The sequence below is a fragment of the Malus domestica genome, chromosome 10 (assembly GCF_042453785.1).
Source record: "Malus domestica chromosome 10, GDT2T_hap1".
Classification (NCBI taxonomy): domain Eukaryota; kingdom Viridiplantae; phylum Streptophyta; class Magnoliopsida; order Rosales; family Rosaceae; genus Malus; species Malus domestica.
Genome location: NC_091670.1, coordinates 39,342,010 through 39,359,719, shown reverse-complemented (window position 1 = coordinate 39,359,719; position 17,710 = coordinate 39,342,010). Strand labels below are relative to the sequence as shown.

Below are 17,710 nucleotides of genomic sequence, written 5' to 3'. Positions count from 1 at the left end.
CTAGTACTCATTAAATGAAAGCTTGAACCTACGTACTTGTGTAAACCCTTCACAATTAATGAGAACTCCTCTACTTCGTGGACATAGCAAATCTGGGTGAACCACGTACATCTTGTGTTTGCTTCCCTGTCCTTATCCATTTACATATTTATCCACATTAGTGACCGGAGCAATCTAGCGAAGGTCACAAACTTGACACTTTCTGTTGTACCAAAGTCCTCACCGATTTTGTGCATCAACACAATTACTTTCTGAATTTAGGACAAGACCACCGAGAGGATTCTCTACAAAGGGTTGTGCAGAAATGGACTATATCCCATCCCACTTGCTTCATCCAATTCTGTAACAACCAAATCCACGTCACTAGCTCAAACACATCTTGGTCAACTTGTCCTTTCATCCACTTGGCATGGTAGATTAGGACATCCATCAAATAATGTTGTGTATCAGATGTTGAATAAAGCTCATTTACAACATTAAAACACAAATGTAATAACCAAATCCACATCCCGTTTGTTTTATAAACTTATGGTGAACAGTAAAAAATACATTAGGCTCCTTAACATGGAGTTAACAAATTACAGGTCAAGAATTTAACGTGGTCGACCATGTACAAAATATTTTTGAAATAGGTTGGAGTGAGGAGTTGAAATGTCCAAAATAATCTTGAAATAGGTTGGAGTGAGGAGTTGAAATGTTAAAAAAAAGAAAACCTTGAAAATAGGTTATGTGATTTGCATAGGACGATTAAAATATAAAAAAATTTGAAGTGTAGGGTTATAATTTTGAAATGTCAATAACGGTACGAGACTAAAAGTCAATAAAACTGAAAGCAGAGTACATATTAAAGACGGATTTCCCTCCATAACACGCCGCTCACAAACCCCTTTGTCCTTCGATATTCCTGGGACGACTCGACTAGGGTTTTTCGATTTCACAATCGAATTTTATCGAAACTCCAGCCCCCAAATCATCGCCATAATCCACCAAAATTTCCGATTCTTTTTGGTGCCGAGTTTGAACCGGAATTATCCTGTGCCGTTCCTCTTCTGTTTGAATTCAGACGATGGGAAGGGGGAAGTACAAGAGCAAGCCCACCGGCCATCGGCAGTTCTCCACTCCCGAAGATCTTCGTAAGACAAACACTCCTTAATTTTTAGCTTTTTTTTTTGTATTTTATTTTATTGAGTAACCAGTTTGTTGTTTAAATTTTGCTTTCCCTCCAACTATCTGGGGTTTTCTCGGTAACCAAACAGAGGATTATGGCTCTTGGGCTCGTTGAATTGACAAATTGTACTGGTGTTTTTTACCAAGTTGTGTTTTATGAGTGATTGAATTGAAATTATTAGAATTTTGATTGTTGGTTTGTTTGATATTACAATTTTTTTAGAACATGAAAACGATTTGACTTTGAATTTAGGTAATTGATATGAATTTTGATTGCTTTGGTTTGTTTGTTTGATTCGCAGAAGTGATTAAAATTCTTGTCAAAATTAAGCAATTCTGACATCTTTGTTGTTGTATATATAAATTTGCAGTTGCTGGTACCTCTAGCCGTCCGCGGACTTTTTCGAAGGTTTGTCCCTCTCACACTCACATACTATATGGTGATACGAAACTATTGATTTTTCGGTTTAAGAAAGTTAATTTGTTGTTTTCCTTAGCGGGAAGCTAAGCGTGATGAAGTTGAAGTAGATTTCGTTGCAAGTTCCGAAGAGGAGTCTGGAGATGAATCCGAAGGACATGAGGAGGTTAGTGAACATGAACTGTCATCTATGTAGAAAGTTTTTGTACTTTTTTGGTTGGTTTATACTGTTTTTATGAGTAAGTAATAAATGTGAACCTTTTTATTTTTTGTGTTGCCAAATAATGTTATCAGAAGAAGAAGGGGATCCAAGGGATTATTGAGATTGAAAATCCGAATTTGGTAAAGCCGAAGACCGTGAAAGCTCGAGACATTGATGTAAGTTCTGCAATTTACTTTGACAATAGCTGTGAATTCTGATGGTGAATTTTGTGAAAGAGTAATATTTGTTATTTTCTTTACAGATGGGAAGGACAACTGAACTCTCAAGGCGTGAAAGGTTCGTCTGTGGAATATAAGTTCTATTCGTATTTCTTCTTTTATCCTAATCGGTTTTGACATCCTCAATTTTTGTTCATTTGTTTTCAGAGAAGAATTGGAGAAACAGAGAGCCCGCGAGAGATATATGAGGCTGCAAGAACAGGGAAAAACTGAACAAGCAAGGAAAGATTTAGGTATTTTGTCGTGATTATTATTTGCCAAGAGTACCTATTAGTATCTCTCTCATCACGTGACACATTCACATGATGGGAGAGATACTAATGAGGGGATATACAACCGGTTACATGTTAGAATCTCTGATTCAGTACACGGTTGTTAGCTGACATATGGATTGGCTTGCAGCTTGCCTTGTAATTTTTGTTGTCGAGTTACAATCTCATCAATATTTTTCGCTGCACATTTTACTGCTGAAGTCTTGTTAGATACGGGTTCTTTAGAGAAGAACAAGAGGCTCCTATGGGCTGGATTTGCACTTTCACCGCTATAGCTTCGAATTTCTTATTGATATCATTTTGTTGATCATGCAGAGCGTTTAGCGCTTATACGAGAGCAAAGGGCGGAAGCTGCTGAAAAGAGAGAAGAAGAAAAAGCTGGTAATGTTTCTTAGACCAGCACAACTTATTGCTTGTTTCTTTGTTCCGTTTTTTCTGTTTTTTTTTCGTGTCGATTTCTCTTGTTCTGGATCTTCAAGGACTATATTTGTTCAACTCCCAATTGTTTCAGCCAAAGAACAGAAGAAGGTTGAAGCACGCAAATGATCTACTTGAAGCAAAACAAAGTCATGCTGCTGTTACAATTTTATTGTTAATGGAAAAATTATGTAGGTAAAACCCCGTTGGATTTTTAAACCTTTCAGTAACTTTTGGAATTTTACTGTGTAAAACATTCATTGGGCAATTTGTGCCTATCCATTGGAGTCATAATTTTATTCGGCTTTTTTAAAAAGGAAAACTAACGAAACGTCTAAAAAAACTTATCTTTTAATGAAAAGTCATTTTTAAAGGTATAGTGAATAGTACCAAAGAAATGTATAAATGTGGTTTTTCGTTAAAAGTGAACAGTATCAGAAGTGTTTTGTTAAAACTCTCTTTTTTTAAAAGCAGTTTACAACGTATAAGAATTTTTGTATTTTTTTTAGAGATGTGCTATCCACACACCCCTTTTTACTTTTCCTACCCCCCTTGTTAATTTTTGTCCTTTGATCTTCTTCAATTCATTTGATCCAACGGCCGAAAATTAAAAAGGTGTGAGAGAAGTAAAAAAGGATGTGTGGATATCACATTCTTTTTTTTTCGGTTTTATGCTGCTTTTATTGGTGGTAAGAGCTATTCTAATTAGCAGACTTGCAAAAAATGTTCTTATCCTCAGAAGGAATAGCATGGCAATTGCTCGCCATGTAGCATGACGTCATTTTTACAATTACTTGTCACTTTCAGATAATATTAATGTTATTGATCATACGATGTTTATATATAGCTCGTTTGGAAGTATTTTTAAAATAATTGAATGTGTTTTTGGTGAAATTGTTTTGGTTCTAAAAACATTTTAAGTACTTTTGAAGAAGCATCCGATATGTGTTTTTTTACAGAAAGCATTAAAATGTTTTGCAAGAAGAATTTTATAGTGTTTTTTTCAGATTCAATAGAATTTTTATTTTAATTATTTTATTTTAAAAGCATTATTGGTTAGCCGGTCCAACCTAGTTCATCAGATGCGAGGGTGAGCCACTGTTCAATTGGACAGGTGGCAAACGACGGAATATATAACAGAAAAAGCACTCTTCCCTCCTGGGCAAAGCCAGAAACACAAACAAAACCGACTCAGCAGCCATGACTGAACCCAAACCCGATACACCTCAAAACGTTCCTCCTTCCGAGATTAACCACAACGCCCATACTAGCAAACCCAGCAGTAGTTTCTCGGGCCAAAAGGTCCGCTTCCCGAACCCGCCCGACCCTGAAATCCCAGACGCGGCGACGCTTCGTGAGCAGTGGAAGTTCGCCATCAGGCAGTACAGCAAATGGTACTCTCACGCCTGGGGCACCGCCATTCTCGCTGGAGCTTCCTTTTTCGCCCTCGGTTGGTTCATCAAGGGCGGTAATCCTCTGCCCTCCGTCGGCCGCCACGACGATCCTCCTCCTCCTCCCGACAAATCCGAGGAAGCTCGACGCCCATGAGCCTCACCTCTCCCCCAGTTCCTGGTGAGCTTGTCTTCCTCTGTGTAATTTCAATTTCAATTTTGGGTAATTTTAATTTTAAATCAATAGGTCGGGACTCGGATTGGATATGATATTTTTGGGAAATTCGGTGGTTTGAATTGTTGGATTGTGACTCATTTGGGGTAAATTGGACTAAAATATTAAGCTATTGTTAGTGGTATAATCTAGCTGAATGTTAAGCTACCGTTTTCAGATAACCAAAAGCACTTTGGCAATCTATTTCCGTAAAAACACCTAGCTTGTTCATGCAGAAACACTTCGTAGAAAGCACTTGTAACTTATATTAAGAGCTCGTTTGGATGAAAGCGGTTTGATAGAAATGTATTTAGAACCAATTCTTAGTAAAAATACAAGGAAATTCTGAAAATTATGTGATTCTTTCAGGAAGCACTTTAAGGCTTTTGGAATCAAATAACTTTTTCTTCAATTATTTTAAAAGCACATCCAAACAAGCCATAAAACATTCAAGGCGCTTTCTAGAGAAGTACTTCAAGACGAGCCCTGACAAGAATTAGATGTCTGCATCTGTGAGGAAGACAAACGGAGCGCTGTTGCGTTTTGATTGTTTTCCAACACTTCTTGTTAAAGTTACTGATCCACGATCTACTGATAAATGCAGATGTCACGTCTCTGAAAAGCTGGTTCGGTTCATCGGTGCGGTGCGGTGCGGTGCGGCTTGAGCATTCTGTGGAGTGTTCTTAGATACTATGGCTGTGAATGTATGTACAATCTTTGTCAAGAGTCATTTGGCTGTGGCTGTTTTAGTTTGTTCCTCCTACCAAACTTCTTCCACTTATTGCTCTATAAATCAAACTTCGAAGAAGCAATCTTGCCGGGAGAATTCGATTTTTCATCTGAATTCGACGATGGAGATGGTGGAAACCATAGCAATCACGAAATTTGTAAAACGAAGGAAAACTTTTGGAACCTGATTAATCACCATTTCGTTTTGAATTTCTAGTTTTCACTTCTTGTGCTTGAGATGGGGCAAAGTTAATCGTTTTCCGACGCTCGCGGAAGGAATGCCGACTTTCAGCTCAAAAACAACCAAACTTTATACTAAACTCAACCAAGAAAGAATAATACTACACAGAGGGAAGCAAGTAGTTCAAATCGAATCACAGGAAAAAACAAGAACATATCCTTAACATCCTAAATTTTGCGCTAAACATAGAGACAAGCTTTCGAGCATCCGAAGCATACTGTTCAAAGAGTTAATATCCCGTCGAGAAAGCAATTTCGTAGAGTCAGGTCAACCTCTGTGTATGGACATGACCTCGCCCGATAGAACGTCAAAAGGCACTCGTAAAATTCCGGCAAATTTTACGTAGAGCAACACCCGACTTGCTTCACAGCTGATACGTCGTCCTTTCCCCCGACATTGATTGTTTGTCCCTTGGGCAAGGCTGCTGGGTCATCCCCAATGTCAAGGGCCTTCCGGCTCACAACACGGTGGATTTGAGTCAGCACTTCGGTGAAAGCATTGTCGACGTTCATAGACTCGAGGGCAGACGTTTCCATGAAAAAGGTGTTCTCTCGTTCAGCAAACGCCTTAGCGTCGTCAGTGGAAACAGCTCGTAGGTGACGCAGATCTCCCTTGTTTCCCACTAGCATGATCACAATGTTGGCATCTGTGTGATCGCGAAGCTCCTTCAGCCATCTCTCCACATTCTCAAATGTAACATGACGAGTAACGTCATAGACAAGTAAGGCCCCAACGGCACCTCGATAGTATGCGCTTGTGATTGCACGATACCTTTAACAAAACAAAACAAAATAAAATTGCAAGTGAGATATTAACACTGCGGCCGGGATTAGTTTACACCACAACAATCAACACATTTCAAAGAACAGAGTCAGAAAACCTTATCAACCCAAATCTATCAGATGAAAGACATAATGATTGAACTTATATGATTACGATGGTTTAATAACCGTAATGACATATCAATTTGTGATGTAGCTAGAACAACCACCTTACCTAGTAATCTCGAAATGCAGTAAACTGCGCCAAACCCGAAAATTATAGCAGAGCGAAATGTGACCTAATTAAGTGAACAATACTTGCCTACTCAAAGAAAGAGTAGGAGTTCCTACTCAAAATTATTCGTTGTAGATTCATAGAACTCCGTTTTTATAATCACAACCGTTCATATTATAAATCATTCTATAAAGATCCCCTTTGTAAAAAATGAATTAAAACAAAGGTTGTTTAATCATCAAACTGTATAAAAAATCAACGGAATAGGTGAAAGCATTACGAACCGTCTATGTATTTGCTAAAATAGATTAACAAAAGGACCTTAGTTTTAATTCATTTTTTACAGAGATGATCTTTACAGTATGATTTATAATATGGACAATTCTGATCATAAGCACAAAGCTCTGTGATTCGAACAAGAAAGAGTTTTGAGTATGAGTTCCTACTCATCTTTGAGTAGCCAAGCGTTGTTCTAATTAAGTATAGGATACTTGTCTAAACAACACTCCACAAAGCAACGGAGCTATATCAACAAACTACAAATGTAAAAACGCCGGAAACTGTGTATCGTTGCATCCTACTAATACAAACAAACCAGAAGTTCAAGCAGAGAATTAGCACTGCATCTTAGTTGTCATACTTCACGAAGATGGTTCGAGACCGATTCCAAAAACAAATACAAACGGAGTAAAATTCAGCTCAGCTAACTAAAACAATGGGAAATGAAAACTTCAACATTTTCATTAGCAATTTCATGATATCTTCCTCGGCATTCTCAGCAACCAAACAACACCCATCAAACAAACAGACTCATAAAAAATAATCCTTCTTCGATCCAGAAGCTAGATTATCAAATCCGTGCAATATAATATAAGCCAAACAACCCAATTTTCTCAGGAAACCAAGAAAACCCAAGAAAAAAAACGAAAATCTGAATTCCAAGATCTAATGAAAAAAACTAGAGATTTATAAAAAAACAGAGAATGTGGATCCGAACCTTTCCTGGCCGGCGGTGTCCCAAATCTGGGCCTTGACGACCTTATCGTCGACCCGAATGCTTCTGGTGGCGAACTCGACGCCAATGGTGGACTTGGATTCAAGGCTGAACTCGTTCCTCGTAAACCGGGACAAAAGGTTCGATTTTCCGACGCCAGAGTCGCCGATCAGCACCACCTTGAACAAGTAATCGTAATCGTCATCGGCTCTGTACGCCCCCATCTCCTTCCCCAAAATTCAATTACTGCAAAAATGGGCTGAATCTTTGTCGTCCTTTTGTTCTTGGGTTTTGTCTTTTTTCTTTCGATTTGGAAGGAATGAGAGGGAGTTTTGGGATGATGAGTTCGATGGGTTTTTGGCAATTAGTCTATAAATAATGAAGAATCATGGCGGTGGAAGTGTGTATGTGAGTTATGGGGTGAATGGGTTTTGTTAGATTCTGAGAGAAATATATAGCAAAATGGAGGTTGAAGACAGCAACCCAACCAAAGCAAGCTGGAATGATTAACGCCTCCCGGTCCCAATTAAAAGCTCTCAACCTTTTAACCTTTTGGTCGCACCAACTAAAGAAAATGTATTGCTATGCCGACATGTGTTTGCTCCTTTGTATTCGAGAATGAGCAAGTGTAATGAGGATGATAATAGTGTTTTAGTTAAAACAAAGAAGAAACCCGAGGGTATTTCCGTCCTTTCACTATTGCTGACCAGTGCCGGGCTCAACCGGTTTTTAGTATATATAATGTGTGAAACCACCTGCCAGGCGGTTTAGTCGTTGGGGACAAAAAAATTTGTATTTGACACGATACGTTTTGGATTTAATTCCTAATGTTGATGAATCACACGATGATAGTCAAAGAGATGTTAAAATGCTTTTGTGAGTCTTTCTGTTCCCCATAAGAGTGACTGCTATAGTGAAGTAACCGACTGGTCCCTTTTTTATTTAAAGTGTGTGATATCATGTTGTGTTATTTATTTGGAACGTTATAGAGGGAGGGAGTGAGTTTAACTTCACAATGGGTTAACAATAATGAGGTTCAAATTTGCCTTTGGTGATAATTAAACCTAAGACCTCTCACTTACAAGTAAATAGGAATACCACTAAACTGTAGTAAGTTGTTGTTTGAGATGAAATTATAACAATGATCCCTCAACTTTAACATAATTGGATGGTCCCCAACTGAAAATCCATGACTATTGGTCCTATAACTCATCAAAACGTGCATATATAGTCATTTTCATCAACACTGTTATAACTTTCGTCAAAGTGAGTCACGTGCCATGCACGTAAGGCTAAATTAAGGGGCAAATATGGAAAACCACATGAGAAAAATTGTTGCAATAGTCTCTTAACTCTAATCCAATAGGAGAAATTGTCCTTCAAATTTAACTCAATTGTAGCAATGGTCCTTCCAACATAACTCATTTTGACAAAATTCTAATGGAGTTTAGGAAAATGATCATAGTTGCACGTTTTGATGAGTTAAGGGATCAATGGTCATAGAGTTTTAGTCGAGAGACCATTAAACCAATTATGTTAAAGTTGAGGGACCATTTTTACAATTTTCTCAAAACACGAAGGGGAAGGGTCCAATTGTTATTACAGAAAATATAGACACCAAAGTTCTTGTGGAGATGTATATTATTATAATCTTATTTGGATTCAACACCATATACTTCTTTTTTGTTGTTGTTGGAACACCATATAAGGAGAAAGGTCAACTCTTCTAGTCCCTTACGACTATCAACTTTATAAAATCCAATGTTTACCATTTCAAATTTGAGTTTCTTTTGGTATAAGACTCATTCGATAAACATCCAACCAAAAAAAAAAATTGAAAAATGATATCCAATAAGATACGTGATTTCTCAGATTTATGAAAGACAAAATAGTTGGTTACTTCCAAGTATTTATGACAATTTCTAACAGACACGTGATTTATTTGAGGTTTATTATATAAGTTTAAAATCATAACAAAGTGTTAGGATCATGGACAAATATTTTTACACTCCTTGTTAGCCTTTTGATCCATTTACATATAAGGGTCCTGATTAAAAGCTAAATTGATTTTTATTAAGCTAATAGGTAATGTGGCAATGACATGGAAAAAAAATATAACATTCATTTAAAATATTGATTTAGGGGTTGAATTCGGTGGATATTTTGAAAGATTTATAAGAGTTGTAAATTTGTAGAATTTAATAAAGTTTCGTAAACTCTATGTGAATTTTGGGTGAAATCTGTTGCGTGAGTTGGTTTTAGAATAGGAATGTAAATATTGTGTAAATATTAGAGTCCTTTATTAGGAATGATATTTCTTTTGTCCTATTTTTAGTTTTACCTTGGAGAACAAGGATTGTATGTAATATATTCCCAATTATGCAATACATGAAAAATTAAGCTGTAAAATTCTATTTGGCATCAGAGCCAAGCTGCCGTAACCCTAGAAATTGTAAAACTTTTTTTCCTTCCGCTGTTGTGTTGGTCGAATTGGTTCCTGCGCAGTTGTTGCAAAAATCAATTTAGGCCGTGTATCCTGGTATTGCAGGCTGTGATCCTGTTGCTGCTTCAAAGTAGCCGTGTATTGAGGCGTGTGGATTTTTCCTATTTTATACCGTGATTGGCTGCTGTTGCTGACCAAAACAAAAAGGGATTTTGATGCTGCTTGTTGCATGATTGCAGCATGTAAAGGTATTGACCAAATAATAAAATTAAAAGGGGATTTGCTCAACTCTGGCTGCTTGCTGCCTTGGGCAGTGGGTGATAACCTTTCGTACGACAATTACGTGGTCTTCTTTTTCCCCGTGGCCGTGTGCTCGTTTGTATTTCCGTGAGTGGTGTTTCAGAAGCTGTAATCAAGCCTCAGAAGCAGTAATCATCGTGCCTTCTTGCTACAATTATCGTGTATTGGGTTTCTGCTGCTTGTTTTTTCTTGCAGCGTGTGGTTCTATAATTGGTGTGGTGTTGTGATTACTGTGTATTACTATCTCATGAGTTATTACAATGGTGAATACGGGTTGGATTCTAGACTCGGGTGCAACCGATCATATGACTTTTGATAAGAATTTATTTACTAGTATGACAACTAGTTCACGAAAGTGTATTGCAACTGCTACCGGAACAACAACATCGGTTTTGGGGGCCGGCACTGTGAACCTCACGCCAGTCCTTTCCCTTCATCACTGCCTGCTTGTTCCTTCGTTGTCTCATAATTTGTTATCTATTCCTCAAGTTACTGAGCAATTAGATTGTGTTGTACTTATGTATCCACTGTTTTGTTTGCTTCAGGATATTCAGACCAAGGAGATAATTGGGCGTGGCACTAAGAGAGAAGGGTTATATTATGTGGATGATGTCGTTCCTGGCAGAGCTAATGCAGTTCGAGCATCCCGTACCAATAATTTACATGAAGTTTGGTTATTGCATCGTCGGTTAGGACATGCTTCGTTTGGGTATTTGAGGCGTATGTTGCCTAGTTTATTTCATGAAATAAAAGAATCAGACTTACATTGTGAGGTATGTATTCTCGCGAAGAGTCATCGCGTTTCGTTTCCTCCTAGTATGAATAAAAGATTGTTTCCTTTTGAACTTGTGCACTCTGATGTTTGGGGTCCCTCTCCTGTTAGTACTTTGTCTGGAATTAAATGGTTTGTTACCTTCGTTGATGATTGCACTCGTATGACTTGGATTTATGTGATGAAGAATAAAAGTGATGTGGGTATGGTGTTTCGATCATTCTCTCAAATGGTTGCAACACAATATTCCTCTGTTATTAAGGTTCTCCGCTCTGATAATGGAGGTGAGTATATTGGTTCCGAGTTGTCCGGCTTTCTTCGGGATCAAGGAATTCTACATGAGACTACTTGCCCTCATACCCCACAACAAAATGGCGTTGCTGAAAGAAAGAACCGTCATATCCTGGAAACTGCTCGTGCCTTGCTCATTGGTGCATCTGTACCTAAACGGTTCTGGCCTGAAGCTGTCACCTATGTCGTGTATGTGATTAACCGTATGCCATCCCGGGTTATGGATTTTCGTACACCTCTCCAAGTATTGACAGAATTTGTTCCAGTAATATCAACTAATACTCTTTCTCCTCGTGTATTTGGGTGTGTAGCCTATGTTCATATTCACAAGATTCATCGTAGTAAGCTCGATCCATGTGCTCACCGGTGTGTTTTTCTGGGCTTTGCTCCTCAACAGAAAGGGTATAAATGCTACCACCCTAAAACTCGTCATATGTATGTAACTATGGATGTTACCTTTTCTGAGTCTGAGGTCTTTTATGCTTCGACAAAAACAGTTGTGAAAGCTCTCAGCAAGAAACTGCCGAGAATGGAGATAGTGACTCTTGGCAGTACACTGCCGAGAATGTGAGTATCATTCAGCCAGGTAGCACCGAACCAGCTGAGTCTTCTCAACAACATATTGCCGAGTGCGATGTAGAGTGTCAGCAGGGAGTTGCCGAAATAGTTTCACCGCTCCAGCAACCATTAGCTACCGAACCCGCAACCCCCTCTCTCTCAAGCTCAATAGTGCCACCCAATATGTCTTCTCTGAATATTTCTGAGGTAAGTACTACTGATGCTCATGTAACTAATCCAGATAATGTTATGAGTACATATAAGTTGCCGCCAAGGAAAAATCGTGGTGTTCCTCCTAACCGGTTTTCTCCTGAAGGAAAAGTGAAGTATCCAATAGCTAATTATATGTCATGCTCAAACCTTGCACCAGAACGTCAAGCCTGGGTAAACAATGTGGAAGCAATCCAAGCACCAACCCGAGTTGAGGAGGCCTTGAAGGATCCTAAATAGGCTGCTGCGATGGATGAGGAAATGATGGCACTACATAAGAATGATACATGGGAGGTAACTGAGCTACCTAAAGGAAAGAAACCAGTTGGGTGTAGATGGGTCTTTACGATCAAATACAAGGCAGACGGATCGGTAGACAGGTATAAAGCAAGGTTAGTAGCAAAAGGCTATACTCAAACTTATGGTGTTGATTATCAGGAGACATTTTCTCCAGTAGCGAAGATGAATACAGTACGAGTTCTGATTTCTTTAGCTGCAAATTTGAATTGGCCACTAAAACAGTTTGATGTGAAAAATGCTTTTCTTCATGGGCACTTGGAAGAAGAGGTATATATGGATTTTCCTCCGGGGTACGATGCCGGAGGGAAAACCGGAGTATGTAGGTTGCGAAAGTCACTTTATGGACTTAAGCAATTGCCTCGTGCGTGGTTTGGTAGATTTACCCAAGTTATGAGACGAATTGGGTATTATCAAAGTCACTCGGATCATACATTATTTGTGAAACGGGGAAGTGGTAAAGTGACAGCCTTAATTATTTATGTGGATGACATGATAATAACAGGTGATGATTCGGAAGAGATGATGAAGCTAGAACAAAACCTTGCCGCCGAGTTTGAGATGAAGAATTTGGGAGATTTGAAATATTTTCTTGGCATGGAAATTGCTCGGTCATCTAGATGTATTTTCTTGTCTCAGCGTAAATATGTTCTTGATTTGTTAAAGGAAACAGGTATGCTTGGGTGTAAACCTGTGGATACGCCTATTGTGGACAAACATCACTTAGGGATTTATCCGGATCAAGAACCAGTGGATAAAGGCAGATATCAGAGATTGGTAGGAAGACTAATTTATTTAGCTCATACCCGTCCAGATATAGCCTATGCAGTAAGTGTGGTGAGTCAGTTTATGCACTAGCCAAGTGTGGATCATATGGCTGCTGTTATGCGTATCTTGGCGTATTTAAAGTCCGCCCCAGGGAAAGGAATCTTGTATAGAAATTCTGGTCATCTAAAAATTGAGGGGTTCACTGATGCTGATTGGGCCGGTGATGTGACTGATAGGCGTTCTACTTCTGGATATTTTACATTCGTTGGTGGAAATTTGGTTACTTGGAGAAGTAAGAAACAGAATGTGGTGTCTAGGTCTTCTGCAGAGGCCGAATTCAGAGGTATGGCACATGGAGTGTGTGAAGTTCTTTGGTTACGTAAGTTGCTTTGGGGTCTTGGTTTCAAACCAAAGGAGGCTATAAAGTTGTATTGTGACAATAAGTCGGCACGAGAAATTGCAGAAAACCCGATACAACATGACAGAACAAAGCATGTGGAGGTTGATCGACATTTCATTAAGGAAAAGCTCGAGAAGAAGATTGTGTCAGTACCATTTGTGAACTCAGAAGAACAGCTTGCCGATATTCTCACTCATGCCGTGTGTAGAAGAGTTTTTGGTGACTCTCTTGTCAAGTTGGGCATGTGTGACATCTATGCTCCAACTTGAGGGGGAGTGTTGCGTGAGTTGGTTTTAGAATAGGAATGTAAATATTGTGTAAATATTAGAGTCCTTTGTTAGGAAGGATATTTCTTTTGTCCTATTTTTAGTTTTACCTTGGAGAACAAGGATTGTATGTAATATATTCCCAATTATGCAATACATGAAAAATTAAGCCGTAAAATTCTATTTAGAAATTTTAGGGGAAAGATGCCTGATTTTCTAATGACAAAGTGAAACAAGGTGTAGAATTCAAAGTTGGTTACCAGAAGTTTTTCAAACAAAAAAAAAAATCTAACCCCTCTCGTTTCACGTCAATTTCCGGATTAATTATTTACATGAAACCTTCAAATCACATCAGAAGGGTTGGGGGTGGGTCCGGATTAATTATTTACATGAAACCTTCGAATCATATAAGATCAACTCAAATGGTGGGTTAAAAATCAAATTATTCTTCAAAATCCCCCCCCCCAAACCCACTCCAACTCAAAGGGAAAATTTGGGCTAAATGCTAAATACTAAACCAAGGCCAAATTTCTTTCGAAATTTAGCCCAGAAATCGGAATTTAAATTTTTCAATATTTATCGGAATTTAAATTTTTTTAGATTAAAATGTTCATAAAATTAATTTACGATAGTCTACATATGTATTATTATTTTTTAAATTTAATTTAACAAAAAAAAAACCTAAATTCATTCTTTAATAATCTTGGGCTAAAATTTTAAGTTAGAACTGTTGGAGCAGAAAAACTGTTTCTAGACTAAAAGCTAAATTTTTCGGGTTAAAATATTTGGCTTTTAGCCCAACCATTGGAGATGGTTTAAGAAGGGTTTAGGAGGGGGGGGGGGGGTAGGGGGCCGAGGGCGGGGGAGAGAATCATTCATTTTGTAGGGATTTCTATATTCTAGAAGTTCATCGTACATCGTACGGTCAGTTTTCGTTAAATACTATTTGTGTTTAATTTTAAACAAAAAAATCAAATAATTTCTAATCATACGATATACGATAAATGGTTAAGATGTGAAGATTTTTAAGATTCTCACAAAATTGATTCGGATAGAATCCAATTCCGGCCGGGAGCATGTAAGAACAGTCCCATCAAGGTGACTGTTCTCTTCAGTCTCCACTCTTCACCCACTCGTGGGGGCATGTACATGCAGATTACTGCACGGGTAGATCATGGTCTGATTAACATCAACCAATATTAACCTTGTACAGTATCCTTCAACAACCATCCCTCCCAGAAACCCTGGATGCAAAGCAACTGATGATCAAATATTTCATGATTTCTTCTTCCTTCTTCCACCACCATTCTTTAAAATCCCATTCCACCCCCTCCTGTGTAGTAAGTGTCGATCTTCTTCCACATCATACGTGATAGTTCATGCAAAAAATAAGTACAAGTGACTAGTGTATGTGACGGGGTAAGTCTAGCCTCATGTAGCTATATCCTATAGGGGGAAGGAATTTTGCCAGACCTGCAGGTCTTTGATATATCTAATCGAAACATATCACTCAATCAAATCCAAGTAATAACACTAGCTACATATACTGTTGACCTCTAAGATTGCAAATTTGCACGTAACAAATCTGCACCACTAAAAAATAGTTGACCTAGAGGCTAGAGCTAGCTCTCCTTAATTCAGAAGCATCTTCGCTAGATCTTTCAATCACATTCGTTTATCTAATACTGTGCAATCATAAATTATTGTAAATTTTTTTATTTAAAATTTAATATAAACAGTACCTGACAAAAATTTGCCGCACGATGAACGGATATGATTGGAGGATCCCCAGGATCCTCACAAAGAAGAGAAATTTTTCATTGTAACAGAAAGTACATTACTTGTTTTTATGCAAGTGGTGAGAAATTTTATTTTTTAAGTTATTAACTTTTTAACACATATATTTCACCATTTATATAGTGATATGAGGTGTACTATCTTATGTACCGATCACATTGAAAATTTTATCCACAAAAAATATCCGACGAGATCCTCTCTCCTACTTAATTACAATCTGCCTTGCCTTCTCTTGATGTGGGTAGGATTTTCTCCCCTCCTAGTCTCCCTCACCTTCTCTTCCCTTCTATTTGAATAGTTATGATTAAGTCACGTCAACGTTTTGTGTTAATTTTTTAATAATCAAAAGATGACAAAAAGTAATTTGTCAAAGAAGGGGAGAAAAGGAGATAAGAATAGGAGGTGAGAGACTGATGATCATCGACTGCAAAGCATGCACATACAGAATGCATGTGGAAGAAATTAAACACACAGCTGTGGGTAGTGCCGGGTGTTTGTCAAACATTAATACTTTTCAGTTTCTGCTCAGGCCCTATGATTCTGATTAATATGGATTGTCGAAGCAAGATGTGTACATATATGTTTTTTAAATGGTGATGATCTATCGTATCCAAGTATTGCCAAAACTGAAAGGTACCCTGCTCACTTTCTATATGTACGGATCCATTAAAAAGTCCTAATCTCATTATGCTGTGTATATTCATTCATACATAAATATACACATGTATACATATGATCTACGCATACATATAGCGCACCGGATCAAGAACTTGGCAGCATATATAGGTGTATGAATGTTAGGGTAAATGATAAAAAACTACCTCAACTATTGGTCTTACGACACTATCATACCTCATCTTTTAAAATTGACAATGTCACACCTCATCTTTAGAATTTGGTCCAATGTTATACATTCGGTTAGCTTGGCCGTGAATTTCTCAGTTAAATGCTAATGTGACTTGATTAAGAGCTCACTTTCTATTAAAAAATTAATATAATAATTTACCCTTAAAAAAAAAAACTCAAACACCCATCTTCTCCGACCCCTTCCCCTTTCCTGCGGACAAGGATTGTCTACCCTCCACTTCCGGTGTCCTCCCTGTGCCCTCCTGTTTTGTGTGGTCACAGTTAAGTCACGTCAACATCTTATATTATTTTTTTATAGATATAATAAGACAAAAATGAATAGTAATATAAAATGTTGACGTTGTTTAACCATGACCACACAAACAGGAGGGCACGGAGAGGGCACTGGAAGTGGAGGACAGACAATCCTTGTCCCTTCCCTGCAACCCAAATCCAAAACCCATATCTCTTATCCTTCCCCTTCCCTGCAACCCTCGACCCCTTCCCCACCCACCCCAACATCTCCCCTCCCCCCAGACCCATCTCTCCCCGCCCTCCTCGCAACATAGACCCGCCAACCTGGTCCGAAAGCCCGCACTCACAATCTTGCTTCCCAACAAAATTGAGTGGATCTAGTTCGCCAACTCAGACCAGGCCACTGTGAAGCCGGCGGTGGTTCAGAAAGTGAGTTCGAACGAAGAGAAGAAGAAGCACTACCGAGGGGCCCAACAAAGACCGTGGGACAAGTACGCGGCGGAGATTAGGGATCAGAACTGCAGAGGCTCCAGGGTCTGGCTGGGGACCTTCGACACGACGATTGAAGCAGCCAAGACTTACGATCGAGCAGCGTTCAAGCTCCAGGGCGCCAAAGCGATCCTTAACTTCCCGCTTGAAGCTGGGAAAGCCGAGCCGGTCGTGTCCGTGGAGAGAAAACGACATCATAAGGAATATAGAGACGAATGAGAGAGGAACAGGAGGACAGTGAGGTTGCAGGAAGGGCGGGGGGATGTGGGTCTGGGGGGAGATGTTGGCGTGGGTGGGGAAGGGGAAGGAGAAGGGATCTGGGTTTTGGATTTGGGTTTTAGGGAAGAGGACGGGGTCGGGGAAGATGGGTGTTTGAGTTTATTTTTTTATTTTTTTATTTTAAGGGTAAATTATTATTTTTAATATTGTATTAAATTTTTAATAGAAAGTGGGCCCCAAATCAAGCCACGTCAACATTTAACTGAGAAATTCATGGCCAAGCTAACAGAAGGTATAACATTGGACCAAATTTTAAAGATGAGGTATGACATTGTCAATTTTAAAAGATGAGGTATGATAGTGTCATGAGACCAATAGTTAAGGTAGTTTTTTGTCATTTTTCTTAGGAAGCCCTAAGTTTCTTCTCATAGTAAGTACGCATGCCCTAAGTTTTTCATGAACAAAAGATGACACATGGACATGGAATTAACGGTGCATATACTGGATGGTTAAAGAATA

The 17,710-nt window shown here is 38.7% G+C and overlaps 2 protein-coding genes and 1 long non-coding RNA gene across 3 annotated transcripts; 2 read left to right on the top strand and 1 right to left on the bottom strand.

Annotated features, from left to right (window-relative positions):
- Positions 1-776: 776 nt before the first annotated feature.
- Positions 777-3,037, top strand: LOC103446357 (uncharacterized). Its single transcript, XM_008385447.4, has 8 exons — positions 777-1,133; positions 1,539-1,576; positions 1,665-1,751; positions 1,880-1,963; positions 2,050-2,084; positions 2,174-2,259; positions 2,614-2,679; positions 2,810-3,037. The coding sequence occupies exons 1-8, from the start codon at positions 1,067-1,069 to the stop codon at positions 2,842-2,844; spliced, it is 498 nt and encodes a 165-aa protein (XP_008383669.1). The 5' UTR covers positions 777-1,066; the 3' UTR covers positions 2,845-3,037.
- Positions 3,038-3,762: 725 nt separating this feature from the next.
- Positions 3,763-5,128, top strand: LOC139188455 (uncharacterized). The gene is made up of 2 exons (XR_011571881.1): positions 3,763-4,287; positions 4,925-5,128. It is a non-coding gene; the product is annotated as an uncharacterized lncRNA (long non-coding RNA).
- Positions 5,129-5,335: 207 nt separating this feature from the next.
- On the bottom strand, positions 5,336-7,910 carry LOC103446355 (ras-related protein RABA1f). The gene is made up of 2 exons (XM_008385445.4): positions 7,284-7,910; positions 5,336-6,061 (listed from the first exon to the last, which is right to left on the bottom strand). The coding sequence occupies exons 1-2, from the start codon at positions 7,502-7,504 to the stop codon at positions 5,629-5,631; spliced, it is 654 nt and encodes a 217-aa protein (XP_008383667.3). The 5' UTR covers positions 7,505-7,910; the 3' UTR covers positions 5,336-5,628.
- Between the last annotated feature and the right edge of the window lie 9,800 nt (positions 7,911-17,710).